This window comes from Python bivittatus, unplaced genomic scaffold (assembly GCF_059951505.1).
Source record: "Python bivittatus isolate LINGU-HERP-01145 unplaced genomic scaffold, Pbiv_v1 ctg000030_np1212, whole genome shotgun sequence".
NCBI classification, from domain to species: domain Eukaryota; kingdom Metazoa; phylum Chordata; class Lepidosauria; order Squamata; family Pythonidae; genus Python; species Python bivittatus.
In genome coordinates, this window is record NW_028277031.1 from 2,669,941 (window position 1) to 2,696,961 (window position 27,021).

The following is a 27,021-nucleotide window of genomic DNA, read 5'->3' on the forward strand; positions in this document are numbered from 1 at the left end:
TCGACTTCCGGGAAAGAAATGGCAAACTGAAGATGGCTCTGCAAAAAGTGGAGCCAATGACCGGAGAGCAATGAAAAGCTGGCGAGTGGACGGCTCTTCGTAATTCCTCTCTGGACAAGGAGAGGACTTGAGATCGCCCACAAGAGCTCCAAACAGTTGCTCCTCGAGAGGAGACCACAAGCCAGCCTGCAGTGCGGGTAGTAGTCTTTAACCAAAAAAAAAAAGGAGGGGCAAAGGTTAAGCTGCTCAATGGTCTTTTGTTCCAAAGGGCTAATTTTCATTAAAAAAGACAGAAGTCTGGAAACAAGAGAACCTGCTGTGAACTGCCTTGTTTATCTTTTGTGAACACACAAACACACACACACACACACACAGATGTCTGCATGCACTTATATAGATGCAAAGGTTCATGTGCACACAGAAGCACACTTTTAGAAGCTGTCCCACTAGGGTGCAAACTGACCTTTCTGGTCTTTCCGCAACTTCGTCAAGTTCTTTGCCAAGTCTTCTTTCCCGCCAGGCTCCTTTAGAATGGCTGAGGGAGACAAAATAACCGATCACTATCGAATTCCCAGGGGACAGAAACAGTGGGACAAAAAATGAAGAGTTCCTGAAGGCCAACACCACCTGCGATCCTGCCTCCTACTTGAGAAAGACACCCACCCTCCATCACGCTCTTGGCAAGAGGCTTTCCAAGGGTGAGTGGGACAAACTAGTGTGACTGCACAACAAGGCTGCCGATTCTCACATGCAGTATGCTGCAGGTGTCCCTTCCCTTCCCTTAGTGTCCTTGAATGTGCACAACGTTTTGGGACCGAGAACCATGGCTGCCCCTTTAGATGATGCACCAGGGGATATACTTCAAAAGAAAACAGGGTCACAACAAAAGTGGGTCATCTCAGGACAAAATTAAATTTGATTTAATTAAATAGAATATTTTTGCTTCCTGTGTATTTAATTGTGTAGCCCTTCCATAACTTTAAAAATCATGATTTTCTGGCAACATTTAGAGTGGCTCTTAAGCTAAACTCAAAGTTTCACATCGAGCCTGGGACCCTGTAAACATGCCTTCTTTTGCTTCTTCAGGATGGCAGGATATCCTGAAGAGGCGGGGGTCACTATGAGCACAAGCACATGTTTGTGTGGGGAAATCCCCTAACTAAAGGGAAGCTGGCAACAACCTTATTCTTAAAAAGTGAATACTGCACCATCCAGCAAACTGGTAATTATGACAGACTGCCACCCACACATCATACCCACATACATACATACAAACACACCACAATATTTCTGAATAGCTCATATACGCAACAAATGTATTTTGAAACCCGGGAGAACTTCCTTGCTTGGCCCTGAAAACGTAACGTTTGGCTTCTCCAAGCCTCTGGAGGTTGATCAGGCCTCCTTAGGGACACACGAGCAGCATCTGGCCACCGAGTGGGACTCGGGGGATCGGTGGAAGGCTGGAGCCAGATGAAAGTGAACCCCTTCCGGGCTCCCTCTGAACGAGGTCTCACCCTTGACAACTGTCAGCACTGTATGAGGCCGGTCCAGGGAGATCGCCAAGCCCAGAGCTTTCAGGAACTGCTTCTTGTGCAGCAAATTAGCCAGCTCCTGGTCTCTGGAAAACACGAAGCAAAAAAGGGAGACTCAGAAGGGTTTGGGGAGTTGCTAGCTAGATCTCATGGCTCCAGGGACAGAATGAAAGCAGAAAATCCACCGAAGGCAGGTGAAAAGGGACCTGCCGTCTTTCCTAGATCCACAGTGGGATTTTTTTCTATGCCTGATTTCTGTCCCCATTCTTCTGCTGGGATGGCTGTTTACTTTTCACTTCTACCACAACCTTAGATTAATGTTTGTCTGAATGAAACACAAAATGGTCCACAGAAACTCATTTATACAGCCACCGACCTTCCAGTGCCAGCAACCTGGAGACAGATGGCAGCAAGTAAATGATTCCCTACTGCTAGTCCAGTGGACAGGGAACGGCTGCTTTTTCTAATACTATTTCAGCCATGGTGAGCAGAAGGTAATTAAAATGCACTAGTGGATCTCTGGGCAATTTGGCAAGCATTTTCCAAAACGTTAACAATGGGAAAGACCACGTGGCCCTTTCCATCTAGATGAAATCTTGCAATGGGCCGAGGAAAGCTTGGGGTAACCCAAGCTTGTGTTGATTGGCCTGCAAGGCCTGGTTCCAAAACTGAAAACAAACTCCTCAGCTTAAAATTCCTAAGTACGTGCTTTCTACACCTTTCTTTGGGCTAGCGGATCCTAAAGTCTTTTTTTCCCCCTGGTATAGCTAACATCTTGCCATGAAGCATTAAAACCAGCTTTTCCACAATCCAGTTGGGAAAATACTTGAGACTATACTTGATGCATTAGCTAGGAATGCTGAAGGATGCCACACTGGGAGAAGGGGGACTGAGACCCTAGTCAGTATCAAGTATGTAATCCTTCTACAATATAGTCTTTCAAACAGTCATGTGCCTGGGTAGAACAAGAATTGCTGGAAAGCTGTCATACGCTGGGAATTGTTCAAGTATTTTTTAGCTGAAGTTCCCTAGTCCAAGTAAAAGGCATTCATTCATTATGGCAGGCAAATGAATAAGGCATTTTATGCAAATCCATACTTTTTACAATCTTACTTGCAAGCCTGCAAACTTGTACACTGTATTTACTACAGATAATTAATCAATACATTAAAAAAAGGAAATAGACGCCACCAATTAGACAGCAGTTTGGAGACTTGATTTTTATCTAAATAACCACATTCAAAATAAGTATACACAACACATGGGAGATTCCCAAAACAATTCTAGATACCCCCTATGCACACTGACGCAGGAAGGAATGCCTCTTCCAAAATACCTAGAAGCAAAGCATGGATCTTCACTTAGAATGCTAACTGTATGCAAATTTATATGGAATCAACTCAGAGGAAAGCTTATGGCTGACTGATCACAATCTCTTCGATTAGAGGAAAACTCTCACAGACTTCCCTCAAATTGGGATATTGAAATGTTTGAATACTCCCATCACCTCTAGCAAAACCTAGCTGGAGATGATGTTGCCTAACAACCAGAAGGCATCAGGTTTTGCTGGCACAATGAAAATATGGTAAAAGCTGCTCAGAGATACTCACTTCAGGATCTGTTCCTCTTGCTTTGCTTGCTCTTCTTCAAGTTCTGCTTGAGTGACATCCTTTTAACATACAAAGACATGAAACACAAATAGAAAAATCGCCAAATGAAATGGTTGGTGCTTCAGAAAATAATAAAAGTTTTGAACCACATGAGATCCTGCCAGATTTTTGGAACCAAAGCAACAGACATGCACAGAACACAATATTGTTTCAAACGGCCAAGCGCTGCACATAGCAATAAAAAGGTGGAATCACATTAATTTATCAATAAGCTAATGAGTTCATTTTGAGTGCAGAGTGTCATTTTAGGAATTGTTTAGATTTCAAAATATACTGGAGGTGATTTTATAAATCAGTTGGGTAGCTCTGCAAGGAAACCAATAGAAAGTAGACTATTGGCTTCTAATAGACGGGGAGCATCTGACATTCCCCACCTTTTCCCCTCCATCAACTGCAATGGCACAGAGTAAGCATCACCCTCTAGGAACTCTGCACCACGGGTTCCTTGCTGCCCCAGAGTGGTAAGGAAGAGAAACCTGGTGCTGGTGCTTAAATGGTTTTGCCCCTTCAGGATACTACTCTGCAGACAGATAAAATCTGGAAAGATCAAATCTATCCTTAATCATTATAATCTTCTTGCTACTTGTAGAAAGTAACACAAGTATAATTTTTATTGGAAAATTTAACATGGTGATTGACTCATTTGGCTATTACCTAAGGAATCCCATTAGGGAGGACTGAAAACAGAATCTGGCTATAAATAAATTTCTTGAACTTGTTTCCTTGGTAGAAGCATTTTGCTATTTTTGAAATGGTTCTTCCTCCCTTTCTTGGAAGATAGCTTGATCTTGAACCTATCCATTCATTTCTATAATGCTCTAATTGAGATGTAATTAAGATGCATCGGCTCTTTTACATATAAACTAATTTGGAATTGGATCCAGGCTTACTTCCACAAAAAGAGAGTAGGAGAAAATGTTTGTCAATTCTCACTTTCTCTTTAGCTCCCTCAGTAGATGAAATTTGGAGCAACCCATGTGGCTACTTCTATCAACCAATTCAGCTCCAATAGCCTGCTTGAAATTTGAGGCTGAAATATGAAAATCCATCTTTTTAAAATTAACTAAATAATCCTACAATATATTGACTGATTGCAACATACTCAATGACAGGGATATATTTTACATGAAAAAGTTCAATTTTAATGAATTCATTATTTAATTTTTTAAAAATTATAGCCTACCCACCTTTCAGGAGACCTCATGGTAGGTTCTAATCCAATTCATTGTATATCTATTAAATACTTATCTAATTAATTATTTTGATTATCATCTTCCAGTAGCAGGTTTGATGGCTACCTTAAATTATGTCTCTTAATATTTTTCCTGTAGCGATTGGTCTTTAAGCAGCCTTGCCAGCTTGATATCCCACAGTTGTCTCCAAGCTATAAACGTAATTTAAATGAGCATTCCCATAAAATCCTATCACAAATAAATCTTAAAAACAATAAGAGATCTTATTTTGCGCTTAGGAGTATAGATTTGGAGGGCCAAACTTCTGTACTTCTGGAAGTACATCTAAACACACAGGATAACATCAGTAAAAGTTATCAGCAGAATAGGAGGACAAATTTGAAAATAATATAAATCTGCAAAGCCAAGTTCAATTTTTTTTTTTTTTGCAATGTTAAATGTTCTGATTCACACTAAAGTCTTGGGGCTGTTCTGTTTCTATTTCCTCCCTCTGAAGTTGGAGACAGGGCTCTGCTCAAGAAGAAAATATGGTATCAAATCCCCTCAGTTGCTCTGGACTCTTTCTAAAGTTGAGAAATCTTGATCTCTAAAAGCCACACAAGAGGAAATGGTGGGGATTAAGTAGTGGGGAGTTCAGACCAGTCCACTGGGCTTTAGGATTTGTTTGGATGGGATTACTCCCTGGGAGAGTTCCATGGACTTGGAGGATTAGCAGCTGAATTTTAGTTGGTATTATAGACTCATTCTGGCACCTACCTGAAACTGAGCCTTTCAATATGCTATTGCACAAAAAGTGCAAATCAATCAATCCTGGAATAAGATGATCAGTCCTTACAGTACTTTAGAAGACGGGAGATGCATCAACAAATACAGACCAATCTTCCTGGTGAATTCATGCTACAAAAGCCCGATGGCTCTTGTAAAGGAAAATTATCAGTCTAGATGAAGCAGTTCATTAAGAGGAAGGGCTTAGCAGACTACATTATGAAGGCCGTCTTATTTTTAAATGGCCTTGCTATAAAACAACCACCACCTGTTTATTCATCACACTGAATGGTACCAGCCTATCTCAAGTACTGAATGACTTCTACCAGTCGGAAGAGATACAATAAAAACGCTGTCTGCTACTTCAGTTGCAAAGGTTCTTATTAATAAGAAACATATTTATACTAAATGTAGAAGCTGGAGTGATGCCATACTTTCTTTGGAGCTCCTTTGTAATCAGCTATCCAAAGTTTATTTTCAAGTGAACACAGCACCATTGGAAGGACAAATCTAAGACTCTGTTAGATACGTACAGTATGGGAAACTTACCAAATTTCTGACAGCTTGCAAAATTAAATCATAGTAGATTTTTGATTAATATTAAGAGGAATTAAAATGGAGGACTCAACCAAAAAAGCACTGCATATATATTCTCTTACCAAATTTTGTTTCATTCTACCCTTTACCAATATTAATGAACTATAGAAAAGCAAAAGAACTGGAAAAAAATAAAAAGTTGGGGGAAAAAAACAATTTAAGATACTGAAATTGCAGGAAATGTGCCTTTTTCTTCTCTACTCCTGATTTAGATGGGATGGAGTCTCTGGATGGATTCCTCCCCTGAAGAACCAGGAAAGCAACTGTGGCTACTTCTAGACCTCAGTGCTATGCACAAAAGCGACAGCAACCTCAGTAATCAACACCACCATCTATCAGCGTATGCTGGTTGGCAAGATGTGGCCATATCTGCAAAAGGCAGAGTTGGCTTGAGTCTGGCTATATTCACACTATAACGCTGAACAACTCTTGTGTATTTCTTTTAAAGATGCTCTCAAAAGTTCAGCTGTGCAGAATGCTTTTGGAAAGAAAGCAGACTGAGTATGTCACACCAAGTTTGCATCAGTTGCCCTGGTACTCATTCGTTTCCAAGCTCAGTTTAAAATCCTGGTTCTATTTTGTATAGGACCAGATTATTTGAGGTTCCACCTATACCCACGTGAAACTCCCCAGGTCCTAAAATCAATTGCAGATATCTTTTTCTTTGGCCTACCATGAACATCAACCAAGTCAACAGGTACCACAATAGGATCTTTTCAGTTGTGGCTCTACATTTGTGGGGAAATAAGGAATTTCTGGATGACTTCAGTTTCCAAATTTTAAATCTATGGCAGAAATTGATAAACTGATGGGCTTGGCTCCATGAAGAAATGAACAAGTAGCATTGACCAATGTCGTTGAGAAATGGCAGCCCTTTATTACAGATTGGAATCAATACTGTGACAGGATCCTTTTGCTTTTCTGTGAAGGATACTTAGTCCTAGGGAAGTTTAATAAGGAGAATGATAAAAACCAAAAATAAGAAAAAAAAGAAGGTGAAGCACATAAGCCAGGCTAAAATTGCGGACTTAAAATCAGCCAACTTTGAAGGGTCTACCTTCCACAACAAGACCCGTGAATCAGTGGAGCCGGTCACCACGGTATCATCCTTCTTGTTAGCATGCAAGCCCCATACTTTATCCTCATGGGCATCTAAGGTCTTCACACACTCATTGTTTTTGATTGTCCAGAGTTTCAGGAGACCATCGGCACCACTTTGGGAAAGAGCAGCAAGAAGCAAGAATTAAGAATGATTTGGGGTTAAGTTCATGGCATGTATAAGTTGGCATCACCACCTGTCTTTGGAAAGGAAATGTCAAAATAGCTTACTCTCTTGTAAAAGGGACACACACACAAAAAAGATTGAAAACACAGCACGAACAGAAGAGAAAAAACCAAATGGAAGAAAAGCTACCTACAAATCTATGTTGAAATGGAGTCCTTCTAACAAGAACAATGAGGAGCCCAGGCATAGTTCAAAATCTGAGGAACTTCCATGGCTGAGGGGGTAGGAGAAAAAAAATGTCCTCTTGGGACCCAACTAAAATTCTGCTTGCAAAAACAGGAATTCTGTATTTGCCAATAATGATCTTTCTTCTTGAGGAGAGGAGGGCAGGTAGTGTGGGAATTTGAACACCTTCCCCAGGGCCAGAATGCACCGTCCAGATACTAATTTTGGAGGAGAGAGGCTGTCCCTCCACTTCACCCAAAAAGTATGTCAAGGAAAGAGAGAAATTCTAAATGGAAATCCAAACCCAATACAGTAAAGATGAATTAGAACAGAACCAACCAAAGAGGAAAAAAAATTCCATATAGATCTTGCAGTCAGCAGAAAGAAAATGTAAATTTCCTTTCCTCAGAAAACATGGAGAAACCTCATCATGTAACAAACAGTCAGAGGCGAGCCCAAACCCCAGGATTAGTCACCCAGCCTGTTGTCCTTCCAATGTGCTGGCTAACTAGGTTGTCTGAATGGAGGGCATCAGAGGTGAGGAACCCTTGTGCTGGTCACTGACCCAACTTTATTTTATTTGGGGATGTAGACCAGAACTGCATCTCTGCACTGCTCTTCCCAGGGAGCCCTTTCCTAGAAAGCAGTTTTCAGGAAGTCTTTTCATATGAACACACGAAGTGACAATCTGCTTGCACAGTCAGGAGACATGAGAAAGCATGGAAAACCTTGATCCCAAATACCATGTTTTTGGAAGGAGATCAACTATGGGCCACTCTGTTTGTATAACATTTGACTTGTTCTGCAAATAACAGTTTAGAAGTGCTATTTCTTTTTAACAGCTATGTTTGGATAGGGGCAGAAACAGGGAATAACATTCCTGTGCCTGGTGGAATAAGGAACTTATTATTTTTCTTTTTTACTTGCCAAGATATGAAGAAAAGTTTTCCTTATTTTCACCTACAGATGACAGTTTTTGATTTGTCTTATCAGAACACAGGAAAATGCCTTTGACAACTCAGATTAAGCCCACTGGCCAGCACCAGATCTCCAAGCCTCTTTTGTTAGCCCTCCTTGGAGATGTTGCAGTTCTGCCACTGAGCTATTTTGCTTTCAATGGTGGTTATACCTGCTAAGCACCTGTCCTCCTCCGCTCACAAAGATGACCTTCAACACAGAGGCATCATGACCTTCAAAAGTCTGGTGAGAGAAGGAAGAGTAAGAGATAAGCATGAATAGTGATGACAGTATATTTACTTTAAGCATATAAATAGCTGCATGGGTCAGAAAATGGTAAAGACGCAAAACAATACTCATCTGCTTCCATACAGAACAAAATCTGCTATTCCAATCAATGGAAGCTAAGAACTACAAGGGTTACTGTTTCCAAAATAGGCTTAGTTTTCATAACTAAAATATATATACAGGTTGTTGTTGTTTAGTCGTTAAGTCGTGTCCGACTCTCCGTGACCCCATGAACCATACTGCGCCAGGCCTTCCGGTCCTTCACTGCCTCCCTGAGTTTGCTCAGTTTCATGCTCATTGCTTCAGTGATGCTATCTAACCATCTCATCCTCTGCCGTCCTCTTCTCCTTTTGCCTTCAATCTTTCCCAGCATCAGGGTCTTTTCCAAAGAGTCCTCTCTTCGCATTAGGTGACCAAAGTATCTGAGCTTGAGCTTCATTATCGATCCTTCCAATGAGCAATCAGGGTTGATTTCCTTTAAGATTGACTGGTTTGACCTCCTAGCAGTCCAGGGGACTCTCAAGAGTCTTCTCCAGCACCACAGTTCAAAGGCATCAATTCTTCGGCGCTCCGCCTTCTTTATGGTCCAGCTCTCACAGCCATACATTACTACTGGAAAAACCATAGCTTTGACTATGCGGATCTTTGTCGGCAAGGTGACGTCTCTGCTTTTTAATATGCTATCTAGGCTTGCCATAGCTTTCCTCCCAAGGAGCAAGCGTCTTTTAATTTCATGGCTGCAGTCTCCATCTGCGGTGATCTTGGAGCCCAAATAAATGAAGTCTGTTACTGCTTCCATTTCTACCCCTTCTATTTGCCAGGAATTGATGGGTCCAGATGCCATGATCTTAGTTTTTTTAATGTTGAGTTTCAAACCAGCTTTCGCACTCTCCTCTTTCACCCTCATCAAGAGGCTCTTTAGTTCTTCTTCACTTTCTGCCATTAGGGTGGTATCGTCTGCATATCTGAGGTTGTTGATGATTCTTCCTGCAATCTTAATTCCGGCTTGTGATTCTTCCAGCCTGGCATTTCTCATGATGTACTCTGCATATAGGTTAAATAAGCAGGGTGACAGTATACAGCCTTGTCGTACACCTTTCCCTATTTTGAACCAATCGGTTGTTCCGTGACTGGTTCTAACTGTTGCTTCTTGGCCTGCATACAGATTTCTCAGGAGACAGGTAAGGTGGTCTGGTACTCCCATCTCTTTAAGAATTTGCCACAGTTTGTTGTGATCCACACAATCAAAGGCTTTTGCATAGTCAATGAAGCAGAAGTAGATATTTTTCTGGAACTCTCGTGCTTTCTCCATGATCCAGCGAATGTTGGCGATTTGATCTCTAGTTCCTCTGCCTCTTCGAAACCCAGCTTGTACATCCGGTAGTTCTCGGTTCATGTATTGCTGAAGCCTAGCTTGTAGGATTTTGAGCATAACCTTGCTAGCATGTGAAATGAGTGCAATTGTGCGATAGTTTGAGCATTCTTTGGCATTGCCCTTCTTTGGAATTGGAACGTAAACTGACCTTTTCCAATCCCGTGGCCACTGTTGCGTTTTCCAAACTTGCTGGCATATTGAGTGCAGCACTTTAACACCATCGTCTTTTAGTATTTTAAATAACTCAGCTGGAATACTGTCATCTCCACTAGCTTTGTTGTTAGCAATGCTTCCTAAGGCCCACTTGACTTCACTCTCTAGGATGTCTGGCTCAAGGTCAGCGATCACACCAGCGTGGACATCAGGGACATTAAGATCTTTCTTGTATAGTTCTTCTGTGTATTCTTGCCACCTCTTCTTAATCTCTTCTGCTTCTGTTAGGTCCCTGCCTTTTTTGTCCTTTATCATGCCCATCTTTGCACTAAACGTTCCTTTCATATCTCCAATTTTCTTGAAGAGATCTCTAGTCTTCCCCATTCTATTGTTTTCCTCAATTTCTTTGCATTGTTCATTTAAGAAGGCTTTCTTATCTCTCCTTGCTATTCTCTGGAAATCTGCATTCAGTTGCTTATATCTTTCCCTTTCACCCTTGCTTTTCGCATTCCTTCTTTCCACAGCTATTTGTAAAGCCTCATCAGACAGCCATTTTGCTTTCTTGCATTTCTTTTTCTTTGGGATGGTTTTAGTTGCTGCCTCCTGTACAATGTTACGGACCTCCGTCCATAGTTCTTCAGGCACTCTGTCTACCAAATCTAATCCTCTAAATCTATTCATCACCTTCACTGTGTACTCACAAGGAATATGATCTAAGTCATACCTGAGTGGTCTAGTGGTTTTCCCTACATTCTTCAATTTAAGCCTAAATTTTGCAGTAAGAAGCTCATGATCTGAGCCACAGTCAGCTCCTGGTCTTGTTTTTGCTGTCTGTATAGAGCTTCTCCATCTTTGGCTGCAAAGTATATAATCAATCTGGTTTCGGTATTGACCATCTGGTGATGTCCATGTGTAGAGTCGTCTCTTGTGTTGTTGGAAAAGAGTGTTTGCTATGACTAGCTTGTTCTCTTGACAGAACTCTATTAGCCTTTGCCCTGCTTCATTTTGTACTCCAAGGCCAAACTTGCCTGTTATTCCGATTACTCCTTGACTTCCTACTTTAGCATTCCAATCCCCTATGATGAAAAGGACATCTTTTTTTGGTGCTAGTTCTAGAAGGTGTTGTAGGTCTTCATAGAAGCAGTCAACTTCAGCTTCTTCAGCATCAGTGGTTGGGGCATAGACTTGGATGACTGTGATATTGAATGGTTTGCCTTGGATACGCACTGAGATCATTCTGTCGTTTTTGAGGTTGTACCCCATTACTGCCTTTCCCACTCTCTTATTGACTATGAGTGCAACTCCATTTCTTCTAAGGGTTTCTTGCCCACAGTAGTAGATATAATGGTCACCCGAATTAAATTCACCCATTCCCGTCCATTTCAGTTCGCTGATTCCCAAGATGTCGACGTTCAATCTTGTCATCTCATGTTTGACCACATCCAGCTTGCCTTGGTTCATAGATCTTACATTCCAGGTACCTATACAATATTGTTCTTTACAGCATCGGACCTTCTTTTCGCTTCCAGATACATCCACAGCTGAACGTCCTTTCGGCTTTGGCCCAGCCGCTTCACTCTTTCTGGAACTACTTGGAATTGCCCTCCGCTCTTCCCCACTAGCATATTGGACACCTTCCGACCTGAGGGGCTCATCTTCCGGCGTCATATCTTTTAGCCTTTTAACATTGTCCATGGGGTTTTCTTGGCAAGGATACTGGAGTGGGTTGCCATTTCCTTCTCCAGTGGACCACATTTTGTCAGAACTCTCTGTCATGACCTGTCCGTCTTGGGTGGTCCTGCACGGTATAGCTCATGGCTTCACTGAGTTACGCAAGCCCCTTCGCCACGACAAGGCAGTGATCCATGAAGGGGATATATACAGGTAGACCTAGTTTAATGATTGCTTTGTTTAACAACCTTTCAAAGTTATCCTAGCACTGAAAAAATAACTTTACGACTGGTCCTCGCACTTACAACCATCACAGTGTCTTGTGGTCACGTGATCACCATTTGCGCGCTTCACAACCGGCTTCTGACAAGCAGTCGATGGAGAAGCCAGCAGTAAAATCACAAGTCATGGTCACATGACGTCTTACTTAGTGATCTGCGGTGACTTGCTTAGCAACTGAATGGGAAGTGGCGTCATAAGACTGTTGTGGTCACGTGATGTTTCACTTAGCAACCGCACTGCTTAGCGACAGAGTTGCTGGTCCCAATTGTGGTCACAAACTGAGGACTACCTGTACTAACAGGAAGGATCAAAAACCAGAATCAAAAGAAGATATTTGAGTGAAATGTCTCATGAATGTGCAAGTTTATTTTCTCTTTATAATCTAATAAGAGGGATCTGTAAGATCTGGTGATGTTTACCAGTTCTGATCAACCAAGAACAGGAATTCTGCAGTGGTATCATGAAGAAGAAAACAAAATGAAAGCATGGACTCGCCACAGTCTTGGGGGAGGAGGTGGAACAGTGAAAGGCAAGGTGACATGAAGGTATTGTATCTCCTTTCAGAAGAGGAAACCTCCCCAGTTACAGGCCTTGAATGTAGCCCAAAACATGTATGCGGTGTTTGGGGAAGAAGCTAGGTGACTTTCAACATGGCTAGAACTTTTTCTTCCTGGTAGAGAGTGTCCATGTACAGCAACATCAGGAGGAGAGAGAAACTCCAGAATGAAACAAAATACAGTACCCCTCTTCTCCTTCTGGTGAGACTGATTAAGCCAATCATTTTACTATTAACTTGCCTGACCAGGCAAGGAGTCTGCTGTGGGTGAAGAATGCTTTTATGAGAGAAAAAAAGAGCACAGCTGAAGCTCCTCTAAAGCAATGGGCTTTTTTCATTCTCCTCACTGAGAGGTGATCAGCTGTGTTTCTCTCCAGACAGGTAAGAAAAGACACTCCCAGCTTCTCTGTTAAGTATGTGACTTGATTGTCAAAACCACATGAGAACTACAGTGCTCAGAAACCATTTCTACTTCTTCCTTTCCTGGCAATTGCTGATGGGGAGAATCAGGAAGCTCCATGCAAAGGTTTGAAAATGACTCTTGACTATTCCATACTTTGAAGAGTGACAGGGAAGGTGCGTTTTCTCCTGTCCACATCTCAAGAATATCCCTGCACTGCCAAGTTAGAACACTTTCATAGTGCCATTTTAATTCTTTTCTTTTAAAATATCTGCTTCAGATATGATATGAAGTTGCTTATAACTTCAGGTAGTTGTAAAGCGAGGTGGTTGTTAAGCGAATCAGACCCAATTTTACAACTTCTTTTGAGGTGGTTGTTAAGTGAATCACGTAGTTCCCCATCGGTTTTGCTTGCTGGAAGCTGGCTGGGAAGGTCACAAATGGCAATCACATGATCCCGGGATGCTACAACTGTTATAAGTGCGAGCTGGTTGCCGAGTACCCAGATCACAATCACATGACTGCAGGGGTGCTGGGACAGTTGTTAACTTCGGGCACCAGTCATAAGTCACTTTTTAAAGCACCATTGTAACTTTGAATGGTCGCTAAACGAATGTTTGTTAAGCAAGGACTACCTATAATTTAAAAGACACAACTGCTTTTATTCGGGTGCCCTGTTCATTTTTTAAACATTTAAATTTATTCAGTGATGTAGGGAACTGTTTAGCCTTTCATAATTTTGAATATCTTTTTTTCTGCAGTTTTTTTCTTTCTTGCTCCTTGTCATGGGAAGATTCCTGCTTATCTCACAGAAACAGTTCCTTCTTCTTGTAGATAACTCTACACACCCTCATCGAGTGCAATTTTTATTTGTCTACTTAATGGAAAATGCATTAACATAAGCTGCTAAGTTTCTTGCCCACAACAGTACCTTCAGACAGCTGAAGTCCTGCAGATCCCAGATTTTCACAGTCCCATCTGCTGAAGAGGTGGCCAAGACCTGGTCTGCTGGGGAGAACTGTACACACCAGATGCCCCGTTTATGTCCAGAGAAGACTCCAAGTAGTGCACAATCTTCACAGTTCCACAGCTTGGCTGTCTTGTCCTGGGAGCCTGTTGCGATCAGCTTATCATTTGGAGACACTGCCACACTATTAATATCCTAAAAATGGAGAAGGAACAGTTCTGTATCGGCACTCTCTGGCAAATTATAGGAGCATTTATTACAGCATGCACTGCTAAATTCTGCACTGCGGCATGTAAGATCCAGGGAACCTTGACAACTCAAACTCCTATTATATAGGTGTATTTTATGTAATTTTACGTATTATATTTTATGTAACCTGATATTATCACAGGTACAGCCTAGACATAGACTACTTTTATTTGATTATTAATCTAGTCAGGCCACTTTATAGCTGTATTTCAACTAGAATAATGAATTCTTGTTTACTGGATTCTTAAACTAGACCGTTACAGGTGGTTATAGACCACTTAATGACACATTTCTTTTCTGGTCTGAGACCACAATAAAGATTGACTGACTGAGGTTATAGGAAAGGAAAACAGTAAAACAACAATCAATACTTTTAAATATCCATTCCAAACTCCATATTTTTGGCTATCCATGAGAATAAGTAAGTAGGGTTAAACGCCTCCCTTTTTCATTTTGGCTTTTTAAAATCTACTTTCTGCCCTAGTATGATCTGCACGGTAACCAATTTTTCACTGAGTGTAGATATAATGCTTCTAGTCTTTAGGTCACAAACCAAGGGCTCAGGGGCTCCTGCTCCTGCTGTTTATTTTTGGGATACAACTGTGGTAAGCATGATTTCTAATATTTATTCTCACCATGGTTTTAAACAAGGGTTGCAATTCCAGCTCCTACTCTAATTCATGATGGAAGTGTCTTCGTTTCATCAACATCTTTACTTTTTTTAAAAAAAATAAAGAACATTTTATGCTAAACTACACAAATTCTGGTCTGAAACCAAGCATGACTGGTGTTAAGATGCATGCAGACATAATACTGCGTTAAAGTTAGTGACAGAAAAAGGATAGGAGAATTCAGGTGGAAAAAGGTAGAGGTGGGAGATACTGGCATGCTCTCGATCTCCAAATTATGGTTAGGAAATTAAACACAGAGTGATCTAGATCTAGATATGTCCATTGCTCATCCTGAACCTGATAGTCTGCAGATTCAGAAACATCTGGGGAAACAACAGGTTATGAATTGAAACTGCCTTTTGTGAGGCTCTCTGACAGGAGTTCTGCATAGCACAGAAACGTACACCCATCCCACTCTATTGGCTGTTGTGATCAGTGTCTGCTCTGAGGGCCCGTTTGGTGCAGTGGCTAAGGCACCAGGCTAGAAACCAGGAGTCTGTAAGGTCTAGTCCTGCCTTGGGCACAAAGCCGGCTGGGTGATCTTGGGCCTGTCACTCTTTTTCAGCCTCAGGAAGAAGAGGGTGGTGATGGCAAACCACTTTCGAAAACGTTGCCGAAAAAACTGCAGACACTTGTCCAGGCAGGGGCCAAGAGTCAAGACTTGAAGGCACACGCCCCAAAAAGCCACCTGCACCCAAGATTCCCAACTTTTCAAATCCCCTGGGTGCATTACCTTATCGTGCGCCACTGCTGTTTTGTCAGCCTGCAGCACCAAGACCTGGTTCTCTTTTTCCTTGGTGGCAGGCATTTTAGGAAGAATCCAGAATTTGACTGTGCGGTCTTGGCTGGCTGTGGCCAGAAAATTCTCTTTCGTTCTGGAAAAAAGGCAAACCAGATAAAAAAAGAGGGATACAGATGGTGACGGTGAACATTGTTTCCTTCACTTCTATACTGCTTTTCCTAAAACTCTCAGGGTAGTTTACATTAAAAATGAGACAGGGTAAACACATTAAAGCACCTAACACTCGTACGATTATTATTTCATATTGCTAAAAATGATTAAGTGCCAGACTGAAAGGGGGGTGTAAGCGTCTCCTGAGGGCCTCTAAAGAAAATGCCTAGTGCGAGCGCTGCCTACATTGTAGGGCCACACCCGGGTTTAGAGCAGTGCTTCCCAACTATGACAACTTCCAGGGAAGTGGACCAACTTCCAGAATTTTCAGCAATAAATCCACCATCTGAAAGTTGCCAAATTTCCTCCAAGGCCCTGTAACTTACTGCTTTATCATCTTACTCAACTAAGGGAACTTGGAGACTGGCTGTCATTCTCCCTCAGCAAAGAATTCCAGGTAGATTTCATAAGAAGACGAACTTTTGCTTCCTTTCAAGAAAGGGGCAACTTGCCCTCCTTCAGAGGCCGTTAATGATGTCAATTAGGCCAATTTCAATAAATCCCCTGAACACTGAAAATAGCCATGGTGGGCAAAGATCCAAAGAACAGGTGCAAAGCTGGTCTAAAACAAGTACTGAAACAACAAAGTTAAAAAGCCTCAGTTTGTTCCAACTTCCTTTGAGTTTAACGCCAGGGAAGGCAATGCATCCACAGACACTCCCTGCACCCGCAGAAAGAAAACCTTGGGATTATGGAGAGGGGCCATGAACTTCCTCAGCCTCTGAAGCAGGGGTGGGGAATTTATGGTTCTTCAGATGTTCCTGAACTACGGTTCCAATTGTAGTTCCACATCCAAAAGAGTGACCTTTAACCTTTTTGGCTGGGGCTGCTGGGGGTAATCTCTAGAAGCTCACAGGATCAGCGCCCTACATTAAAGGAAGAAACCAGATCAAGGAAATTGTTGGGCTGATGGCCACAGTGGAATTTAGGGAGCACGCTGTGGGCATTCTCACAGAATAGCTGCTATTTTATTTTACAGTCATTTACAGTCAAATTTATACTCTGCCTTTGTTTATTCCAATGATCAGGGTGCTGTCACATCTGGAAGGTTGCTCACTACTACCCCCTTCTGCTCCTCCCTCCCAACCTGGCTTCCTCTTAGCCTTTTAACATACACCTGGCAACTTATCTAGGAAGCCGGTATACTCAAAGTACAGTAAATGATTAGTAGTATTTATGGAAATTTAGGCCCCACAAAGTGTCTCTACTACTCACTGGAGTAGTAGAGACACTTACTGATGTGTGTGTGTGTGTACGTGATAGTGCATGTGTGTTAATTTGTGTTTTAGTCAATGAGTGCCGGGTGACTGGCCATACCTATTATGGAAGCTGTTTTGTGAATTGACAACAATTTTGAGAGCGTGCCTATGTCATGCACATGTGCTCTTTAAATTCCAAATACAGCTTCAGCCTATCCTTCATCTACAGGACATGCCAACAGGAGGGAAATACACTCAGTAGAAAACAAGTTTTTACCATAGGTGAAAAACTTCAGAAAAAAATATTATGAGCTAAGCACGGTCATCATCATGGAGTGTAAAAGGGTAGAGATGGCCTTGAAGAAGAAATGCAAAAGTGGTTACATAAACACTAGCTCGGACTTGAGCTGGGGGGGGGATGAGAAGAAACTCACTATAGCCCCACCTTGACTCTCTTTGGGTATAGAGGGAATAAACTCTATCAGACTTTGAAGATTCTGTTATTATACTATTCTGCAACAGAGTTCCAGTCGTTCTTCTGGCGTTTGTTTCCTGTCCTGGCCTACTGTGAAAGGCTGACATGGATTAATATGCTTGGCTGCCTGGCTGGAACCCTGAACAAATGCTTCCCATGCTGCAGCTTATTGTCACTGACAAGAAATTCTGTCCCTCCAGGTTTTTTAAAAATAACTATGTACCTGAACATCTTTTGAAGGATTGCTATGCACTGACGACTGGAGTTTCCTCCCCATGACCTATCAGAACAGGTACTGCTTTATAAACACACACACTTTGGACTTCAAAAGGAAGCAACAGAAAGGATTTCAAATATTTTCCAGCCTAGTTCATTCTCTTTGTCCTGGCATCAGTCCAAAACGAAGAAACCTGATCTACCAATTTCTGCCCTGAAAAATCCCCAAATTGTGGTGTGTGCCCACAAGAAGATTTCAGGTGCAAGTACACAGCCGTGGGATTAACCGGAACCTCCTCTCGCTTGCAGCGGCTTCTGGTGTGTTGGCTTTCAGCCAACAATCTCATTGCTTCCAACAGCTGTTTTCCTGGACCTGAAACCAACTCCACCAGGACTTTCAGAAGCAGCTGGATCACTTGCCAGTGCAGCGACTGAAATGGAGTCGCAATGAGGAGTGCTTGAATAATGCATTTATAGCAGAGGGGGCTTCAAGTATTTTGCTCCCAATAGGGCCAGAGAAGTTCTGGGAGGGGATCCAACATTTGCCCCCCAGCAATTGGTATTAAACGGCACGCTATGTCATTCCTGGAGGTAATATATAGCACAAAAGCCAACTCCTCCCTGAATTTATTTAATCTTATTTTTTCAGCCACCCAAAGTGGTGGTATCGCTGTTATCTTATGGTAACAAATTCTTTAACTGAGGGTTTCTACATGAAGAATTATTCCTTTTTCTCTTCTCTCTCTGTTAACTTTCTAGTGCTGTGGTTCTCAACCATTTTGGTCTCAGGAGCCCTTTATATTCTTAAAATTAATTGAGGACCCCAAAGACCTCTGGTTTCTGTTATATTGATCAATATGTATTGTATTAGAAATTAAAATGGAGAAATCTTAAATGTTTATTTATTTGACTTCCCAGACCCCCTGAAACCGCTGAGGAGGAGGAGGAGGAGGAGGAGGAGGACGACCATGGCAAAAGAAAGCAAAGAAAGTACCAATATTAATAGGCACCTTGGATGCCAAATCCACTCTAAACATCTGGCTGAATGTGCAAGCAGCAATATAATTATTATTATTTATTAAATTTATATGCCGCCTCACTCCCAGCGACTCTGGGAGGTTTATAATTGTTAAAACGTTTAGAAAACAGAGAATACAAAAAACATGAAGACAGCACAAGACAAAGGAACAATGATGGCAAAGAAAATAAACCCAGAGGGGAACAGAACGGAAGAAAGGGGCATCAATTGTCTTCTCCAAAGGCCTGGGTGAAGAGCCAGGTCTTTAAGGCTCTGTTCTAGTGGAAGACTCTGTTTAAGAATTATGAGGTCTAATATAGCGTGTGCCAAAGGAGAAGCTACTGCCTCTTTACTGGCATTTCCAGGGTGATGGAATGCTTGACAGTTTGGGATCATAAGCACGGACAGGTGGCTATGTCCCAATCCTAGTCACAGTGTGAAGCAGCTTCCTTGAATTAATAAAACATGGGCCACGTGCCACCTGAACCGTGCCCTCACCCCATCCTGAGGAAAGAAAAGGCTCTGAGGAACCCCAGCCACCATGCACAAGGGACTGTGGCTGTTCTCAAAGGCAGATGAGAAGGAGGGAGCACTTCTCTTACTTGGAACACGCAAGGGCACCCACTTGCTGCGTATGGCCCAGCCCTTGAGCCACGCAGAAAACCTCGCCATCTTCTGTCATCCGCCAAATCCGGAAGGTCTTATCCTGAAAGCAGAAGAGGTATTTTGTTTTGCTTTGCTCTGAATGTCAAAGAAGGCTTGAAAAGATCATGCTGGGATCCTAACAGGTTATGGAAGATGTTGCTTACAGCTTGGCAACACGCAAGCGAGTCTCCAATGTACTCTGATGTCCACAACCCACACGGCCACCTCAGTGGTGTTTGCGGGGGCGGGGGGAATGGCAACATAGGTGTCGTAACAGCATGATGCAAAGAATGAAACTTTTATACCTTCATCAGACATTACAATGGAAGTACTAAGTTGTGCCCTTCATGGGATGATGCATGCGTTGTCATTCTGATGTTTTCGCAGTTTATGATGATGAATGCCACCACCACTACCACACCACCTCATCCTCAGTGACCTCAAGCTTCAGGCCCCAATCCTACAGCCCTTTTCAGCTGGCTACGCCTAATACACCCGCTTTGGCACTGCACCCTGAAAAGAGGCTTAGCACTGCTGATCTTCCCCTCGCTTCTCCCACACCATCAAAATCAGTGGTACTACTCTGCTCCCTTCAGTCCCAAACCATTTTTCATTGGGGCACTGAGCACTTGTAGCTATGACTCCCCTGTTCAGCAGGGCCTTGCTGAAAGGAGAGGGAAGTCTGAAGACATGCCTTGTTCCAGCCCTGCCTCTACCAGGCTTGGCTTTAAAACACGGCCCAGGAGCGCAAATGCAGTCACCTCCACTTTACACAGATCATAACATCAGCTTTTTAATTTTCATTTGTATCATCATATTGACATTTTTGCTTTCAGATCTCTGTACTATTTTATGTTATTGCATACCACCAAGAGGACCTATTTGTACTTATAAGCTCCCTATATATCAACAAGCCCTGTAAACTAACAATCCGATAGGCACAGGAACCCCCTTGAAAAAATGAAGGGAATTTATTTCCTGTAGGACCAGTTTGTGCAGTAGAGGGCACTAACTCTTCCCAGGGTCCCAGCCCTTTCAAACACTTGGGTGGAGGATGGTAAAGTTTTGCCATGCAACAATTCAAATGCTTTCTGAATGTCTCCATCTCCAGAGTTATCTCTGTATACATTCTGCCCTTAATCTAAATCCACAATAAGTGGGAGACAGTTTATCTTCCTATTACATAATATATTCCTCAACCCCTGAGCTAAAACTGAGTTAAACTCTACAAGAGAAGATGAAGTGCCATTAATTCAGTGTTAGCACAGGAGTCAAGGAACATGTGAAGTATGCATACTCTGAATTTTAGCTTTTCTGACCTGGCACCTCCAATGATATTTTATTACAACTGCCATCATTCATTGCCATCTAGCAAGGCCCATTTCTGTCTTGGAGAATGCCAAGAAGAGGAAAACTGGCCTACATGGCAACTACAGATCAACAAAGGCCAGGGCCCCCAAGAAGAGAGGTGTCCTCAGGAACTCTGACACTGCTGCATCCGCTCCCCCTTCCTGAAAAAGCAAATGACACACGAGATGGATCTCCTAATTAGTTCTGAATGGGAAAATGTTTCACTTTCTTAAAAGCGATGCACTTTTCTGATGCACGGTTAGTAACCAAAACTGAAAAATCATGCTAACCTTACTAGCTGTATAAGTATCTGAAAAGTTTTCCCACCACTCAAAATGAGATGAACTGAATTTTGTATTGGTGGTAAAAAGAAATCAATACCATACTTATATAGTGGACTAGAGAAAACAACACACTAACTGTCTTCTGGTCTTGGTTTGCCATGTTGATGCAGGCTATCTGGCTGGTAAACTAAGTAGGGAACCTCCACCTGTGACTTGTTCAGTGCTTTGCCCAAACTAAAACTCTAGTCTGTTGCTCTGCTGGCTGGCCAAAATTTGAATGGCAATGTGTCCGAGACTAATCGAAAGCTCTTTCTTCTGCATCAGTGCTCTAGCTCCACCCGAATGCCACGTATCAATTGGCAGAGCCAAAAGGAGGCCAAAGGTGCATGTCACCAAACCCGGGTTGGAAGGTGCCTTCAGCTGCCCAGCAGCCCAGGGCCCCTCAAAGTTTATGGGAACTGGAGGAGATGCCTGCAGCTGGATCAGCCCTCTGGCGATACCGGAGTCTGAGGAGTAGAAGGCTGAAAGGCCAGAAGAGAAAGAGAAAGCACCAGCCTGTCACTAAACACACACATGTCTACACCAGAGCCCTCGTCCTGGCCACCATTCATGGAAAACAATGTCAACCATGCCTGAAAAGGGAGGCCTAACCACAAACAAGCAGAGTTCACATGTGCTAAGTCCTGGTTTATTTTAACCATGGCTTGCTGAATGAGCCATAACTGGCTGAGTACAAACACCGCATGAAGCCAAAATAATCCTTTATTTATAAACACAGTGGCTGACAACATGCTGTCAGCAGTAAATGAACCACTTCATGGCTTAGCACAGGGATTCTCAAACTCTGTGGTCCTATGATGTCCCTAAAATAATAATCAATACATGAATCTGTGTGTGGCCACTGGTGAATGATGATAATAAGCATATCTACATGGCTATCAATTGCTGCTGCAAGAATTACACTTTCTCCAACTGGAGTTTTTCACATGTGGCAATTCTGTGCAAAGGCCTGTCAGAACGTATCCCAAGCTTTGTCCGTTCCAGCTACTGGCCTCATCCAACCTTTAGCTGCAGCTTTACCCGTGCAAGAGAGAAGGCAAAAGTGAAGGTCCTTGGGGAAAAAGGCAGTGCCTTGGGGAGTGGAGTGTCAAAAAGTCTTGAGCGGCTACTGTGACAACTAGGACAACTGGCCAGAAAACAGAACAGATAGCTGGTTCCAGGCTTGCCTGTCCAAGGACCCCCAAATTTGTAACTCCCTGAAATTTGTTCATGATTTCCCAAAAGATCACAACCCACAGTTTGACAACTTCTGGCTTAGCAAGATATGCGAACTCAGGTACTGTGTTCTAGTTGTTAAATTCATTTACATCCCAACCTCTACCATGCGTGATGTTCCTAGTTCAAATTCTAATATTCCTGTTATTTCTGAAATGAATTAGAAAATAAAATGGTCAATACCTTTGCACAGCTAGCAAATAACAACCCCTTTCGGAAGACATCCAAGGCAAGAACAATATCTGCAAGAAAGTTGCAGGGAATGATGAAATCAAATGAATCAACACAGTCTGTAAGTGGATGTAATTGGATTATATCCTTCTGTGCAAGTATATAGCTTTTGAGCAATCATTTCATATCAATATCTGGTACCCAACAAATGTGCAAATAATTGTTGTAATTGGACTAAGAGCTTCCTGGGTTCTAGCCATTTGTTAAGCTTTCAGGAAGTCACGGAATGTTTGCAATTACTCTACTACTTTGGAGACACCTGGCAGCAGGCACAGAGCAGTTTGTGGGATGGCAACAAATAAATCTGAAAAGGGAGGAAGGCAAAATCAGAGAAAGAAGTAAGGGTCTGATGTACAAAGGAGGCTGTACTTTGTTAGTGCCAGTAGCTGGGAAGCAGAAGAGTCAGTTGTAGGGAGTGTGGTAAACAAGCCACAGAAGAGCTGAGTTTTTGAATGTCTACAGATTCTCATCTGGATAACCTGGTTTGTTATCTATTGAGCCCCTTGAGTTCATCAATTTGTTTTCTTGTCACAGCTCATCTAATGAAAGACTTGCCTGTGGAAACTTCAAGTCTACAATCTTTATAAGCTTGTTTGAGTTTTTTGGTATATCTACAAAGATCAGAATCGTGCAGGCAATGGTTTTCTTTGTGACACTCTATGGAAGCTAAACACTTGGAAGAAGCCGGATAGGATGAGCATTCTCTGGTGTTGGAGAAGACTCCTGAGAATACCCCAGACATCCAAGAAAACAAACAAATGGGTCATAGAACAAATCAATCCAAAGTTTTCACTTGAGACACACATTATCATATTTTGGACACATTATGCCTAGCTCTCTGAGGAATATAATGGTGAGAAAGGTGGAAGAGGACAACCAGCAGCAAGGTGGATGGACTCAGTTACAGAGGCAGTGGGTGAATTATTGGAAGATATGAAGGACCAGGTTGGGGACAGAGTGTCCTGGAGAAAATTCCACCTGTGTGGTTGCTAAAGGCTGGTACCAGTGTGATGGCATGTCAGCACCAGCCTTGTTTTTGCCTGTGAGAAAGAACTTTTTGAAATTCTTCCATGGTTAAATATGAGAGACAATTTAAAGGCATGCTAACAAAATAATTCCAGGGTGGCTGAAACAGATCACACAGATCAAGAAAGTAAACCTCATCATATAAAATCTGGCTGAAAGCTGTTTAGACATAGCTGGGATACATAACCCAGATTCTGTTAAGCTGACACCATCCAGGTGTGTCAAACAGTAAATATTATAAACCTCTCAGTCAGCATAATTATTTGTCGCTGTGGATAACAGGAACTGACATATATCTGTCAGTATTAGTGTATAAAACATCTGAAAAGCAACACGCTAGCTTCCCGGGAAGGAAGGTACTACAGTAGAGAAGCCTCCTTTTCTGGCAAAAATCTACCTGAACTTCAACAAACAATCAGATGGGTGTTTACATGCATGCGTTTGTATGAGAGAGGGAGGGGTGGGGAGACCTTCTCGAAGAAGAGCATCTGTACATGATTTTAAGATCTAGGCAGTCTTATGAAGCTGGAGGGAATCCTTCAAATACCCAGGCCCCCAAGCCATTTACAACAGGGGTAAAGTACCTGCAAGCTCTCAGATGTAGTTGTACTACAATTCCCACTGTCCCTCCCCACTGACTACGCTAGTTAAAGCTGCTGGAGCTCTACTTCAGCAAAATCTGGGGAGCCACAGGTTCCCCCACTTTGGTTTATAGCTTTAGAGAAGCCAGCATTGTGCCCTGAAACAACACACTCTGGCCCAGTTAAGAATAGAGCTGATTTCTTTCTCCGTCAGCCAAAAAGGGCAGCTCTATACTCATCACGCTGCAGCAGTCAAAGATGGAAACTGTCAGTGTTTCCTATTGCTCACCTGAATGGCCTTGCAGAATCTGGCAGTTTGAAGATGACAACTCAAATACCTTCAGCTGGGGGCTGTTGGTTGCCACAACTATGTGCGAGTCATTTGGTCCCAGGAACCGGACATCCAAAACTTCTCCATTATAACCTGAAAACTGAGGGAGAAATGTAAGAATCAAACTGGTTGGGCAAAGAAGGAAAGAAACCTTAGGAGAAAGACCTTCTACACTTTGGAAGAGGACACAAGCGGACAAGAAACGCTGCTCTGGCCTAGGCAGGCTGTCCAAGCTTAGGATTGCTGAAATCAAGAGTGGAAACCCTTCTAATTGGCTTGGTGCCACATTTAATGTTTTTTGGAAGTGAGCTACAGTATGAAACAAATACAGGTGGGACTATGATTTTCTGTTCTTTTGAACTGCCCACCCCTGCCACTGCCCTCCTCGCAATTCCTGGTGCAGGATATTTTAAAGTGGGCATTTCTAGGTCTGCCATTCTACAACAATGGTGGGTCTGCAAGAAAACTGCAAGGATCTGTGGTAGACAGGTAAATATTTTTTAAAAAAGGATGAAATTCTGTGAGCTTAGCAAAACTTGTAAGACATGGGCAAGATTGAAATTTTTAATTTAATCTGAAATCTTGTCATCCTTGCTCAAAATCATATTCAATTCCTTGTGAGAACTGATTTTACTATTTTATTTTCTTTAAACTGTTTCTATTTAACTTTGGGGTCCCGAGGGCACAATCAGGGACATGGGGGTATTGAACATCATAATATTTGCAGAGGTCACACTGTTGCTTCCTGTTGTTATGTGATGGTTCACAAAACCTTTTGGTGACAATGTAGGGGCCCACATAAAATATTACTTCTAGGACCAATGTGCGGTGGCGTGCGTTTCCCCTCCACCAACTTGTCTGCAGCTTTGCTTCCTTGGGAAACGACGAGGTTGGATACCTGTTTCTTGAGATCCAGTGTCCGTGCATCATACAAACAGATGTTGCGCTCCACATTCACGGCGACTACTTCACTTTTTGTTGGCACTAGGCTGCAGTGCATGAGGCTGTGCTGTCCAACCACCTCTGCTCTGGACTCAGCTGGCAGATGGGGCAGGGACTGGCTGTGCACGCAGGTACTTGTGGACGCATCCCACACCCGGAGGATCCCTAAAGAACAGCACACCAATCTCCCGTCATCCAAGAACTACCAGAGCTGGCAAAACTGGAAGCCCAGACCCTTGGGTAATGGAGCACATTTAAACAAACAAAAAAATGACTGTCAAGGAGACCTGCAGGGGACTGGATTTGGAGACTTTAAGGGGTCCCTCCAATTTTGAGTCTAAGAGTCCCATTTTGCCCCTTGAACCATCTGCAGAACAGAAAGAATGATCCCCTTTTCTTGGGTTTCAGAATTTTTGAGGGGTTAATAGCTGCCTTGAAGCTCTCAAAGCACCTCTCAAAGCACTTCACTTCTTATAGCCCCTGCAAATAACAAAAAATTGTCAGAAAATGTACCTCCCCCTATTCTGGAAATGGGACATTGGGGGGTCTGCCTCAGACCAATGGCTACCCATATCCCATTAAGCCATGCTTTGGATAGAACTCCCTCCCCTCCCCTGATGCAAAAGCTCAGCTTTCAGTCTCTTCGCAGCAAGCAGAGACAGACGGCAACAGCTTGTCCCCGGTACTTGCAGGGGAAGCCCATCCTAGCAGGTTGACTCACCTTTGCTACCGGCAGTGAGAAAGTGAGTGCTTGATTTAGTCACACCCAAGTTCGATAAATCCAGTTCTTGTGGTAATAAGACCACAGATTCAATGGTCTAAGATGGAAAAAGAAGCCAGTCTGAGGAATAGTGATCAGCAGAGGTGTGAGAGAATATAAACTGCTAACAGAGTGCAGTGAAATTCACAAACGTTAACTCTCACGCTACTTTTGCCAAAGTTTGCTTGGAAACACCACATGTGAGTGTTGGGAAGAAATGATCCACTGAGACACACAGAATAAGGTCCTTTGGGTGGGACCAAGGAGAAGGAAGGGCTCTATCCATTAGTGTTCACCCAATGATCTATGCGCCCCACAAAGAAGGGCCACTAGCGGACGCCAGAACTCTCCTCTGCTCAAACTTCCTTGGCAGGAGTGGTCCTCCTCTCTGCCTGGGAGGGAGGACTTCTGGAAGGGCTGAACCCAGGAAACTCAAGGCTACTGATTTCATTAAAAATGTTGCAGTTTGGCTTCCGGGTGAGGATCTATGGTAGACTAGACGTCCCTGAAGGAGCGGGGACGGCATCGTGGTGGAGATTGGCAGCCAGATGGCAAATTCTGGCTGGTGCTGCCTTCCTGGATAAAGGAGAGATCATGAGATTGCCCACTTGCACTCCGAACAGCTGCTCCTCATGAGTAGACTGCAGGAACTGAGTTTTTTGCGGTTGATTTGTGAATTGAGTGGCTGGGAGTCAAGGGATTTCAACCAAGCTCACAGCCATGATGCAGCCTATATGGACACAAGGCTCGCACAAGCCTCACTTTCTTAAACCCTTTTGGATGTAATTAATTTACAGCTAGAGTGAGTTTTTCTGAGCGGTAGGCCAAGAGAATTCTACTTGGCAAGTCAACATTCTTTCTGGACTAAAAAGGAAAAAAAAAGGGTTTTAAAGATTTAAAAACTTTTGACAAAAAGCTTAACAAGGAATGGATGTAAGAAAGTTTGAAACGGATAAA

General features: G+C 42.7%; 1 protein-coding gene across 1 annotated transcript in view; it reads right to left on the bottom strand.

Annotated features, from left to right (window-relative positions):
* Positions 1-27,021, bottom strand: part of TBL3 (transducin beta like 3) — a 39,177-nt gene that overhangs the window by 3,494 nt on the left and 8,662 nt on the right. The window contains exons 9-20 of the mRNA XM_088152541.1: positions 26,026-26,122; positions 25,261-25,469; positions 24,321-24,462; positions 22,377-22,435; positions 19,242-19,345; positions 15,513-15,654; positions 13,824-14,054; positions 8,340-8,410; positions 6,818-6,974; positions 3,146-3,204; positions 1,518-1,621; positions 464-535 (exon numbers count right to left, since the gene is read on the bottom strand). Coding sequence (XP_088008667.1) covers positions 464-535; positions 1,518-1,621; positions 3,146-3,204; positions 6,818-6,974; positions 8,340-8,410; positions 13,824-14,054; positions 15,513-15,654; positions 19,242-19,345; positions 22,377-22,435; positions 24,321-24,462; positions 25,261-25,469; positions 26,026-26,122 — 1,447 coding nt within the window. The remainder of the gene's footprint in view (positions 1-463; positions 536-1,517; positions 1,622-3,145; positions 3,205-6,817; positions 6,975-8,339; positions 8,411-13,823; positions 14,055-15,512; positions 15,655-19,241; positions 19,346-22,376; positions 22,436-24,320; positions 24,463-25,260; positions 25,470-26,025; positions 26,123-27,021) is intronic.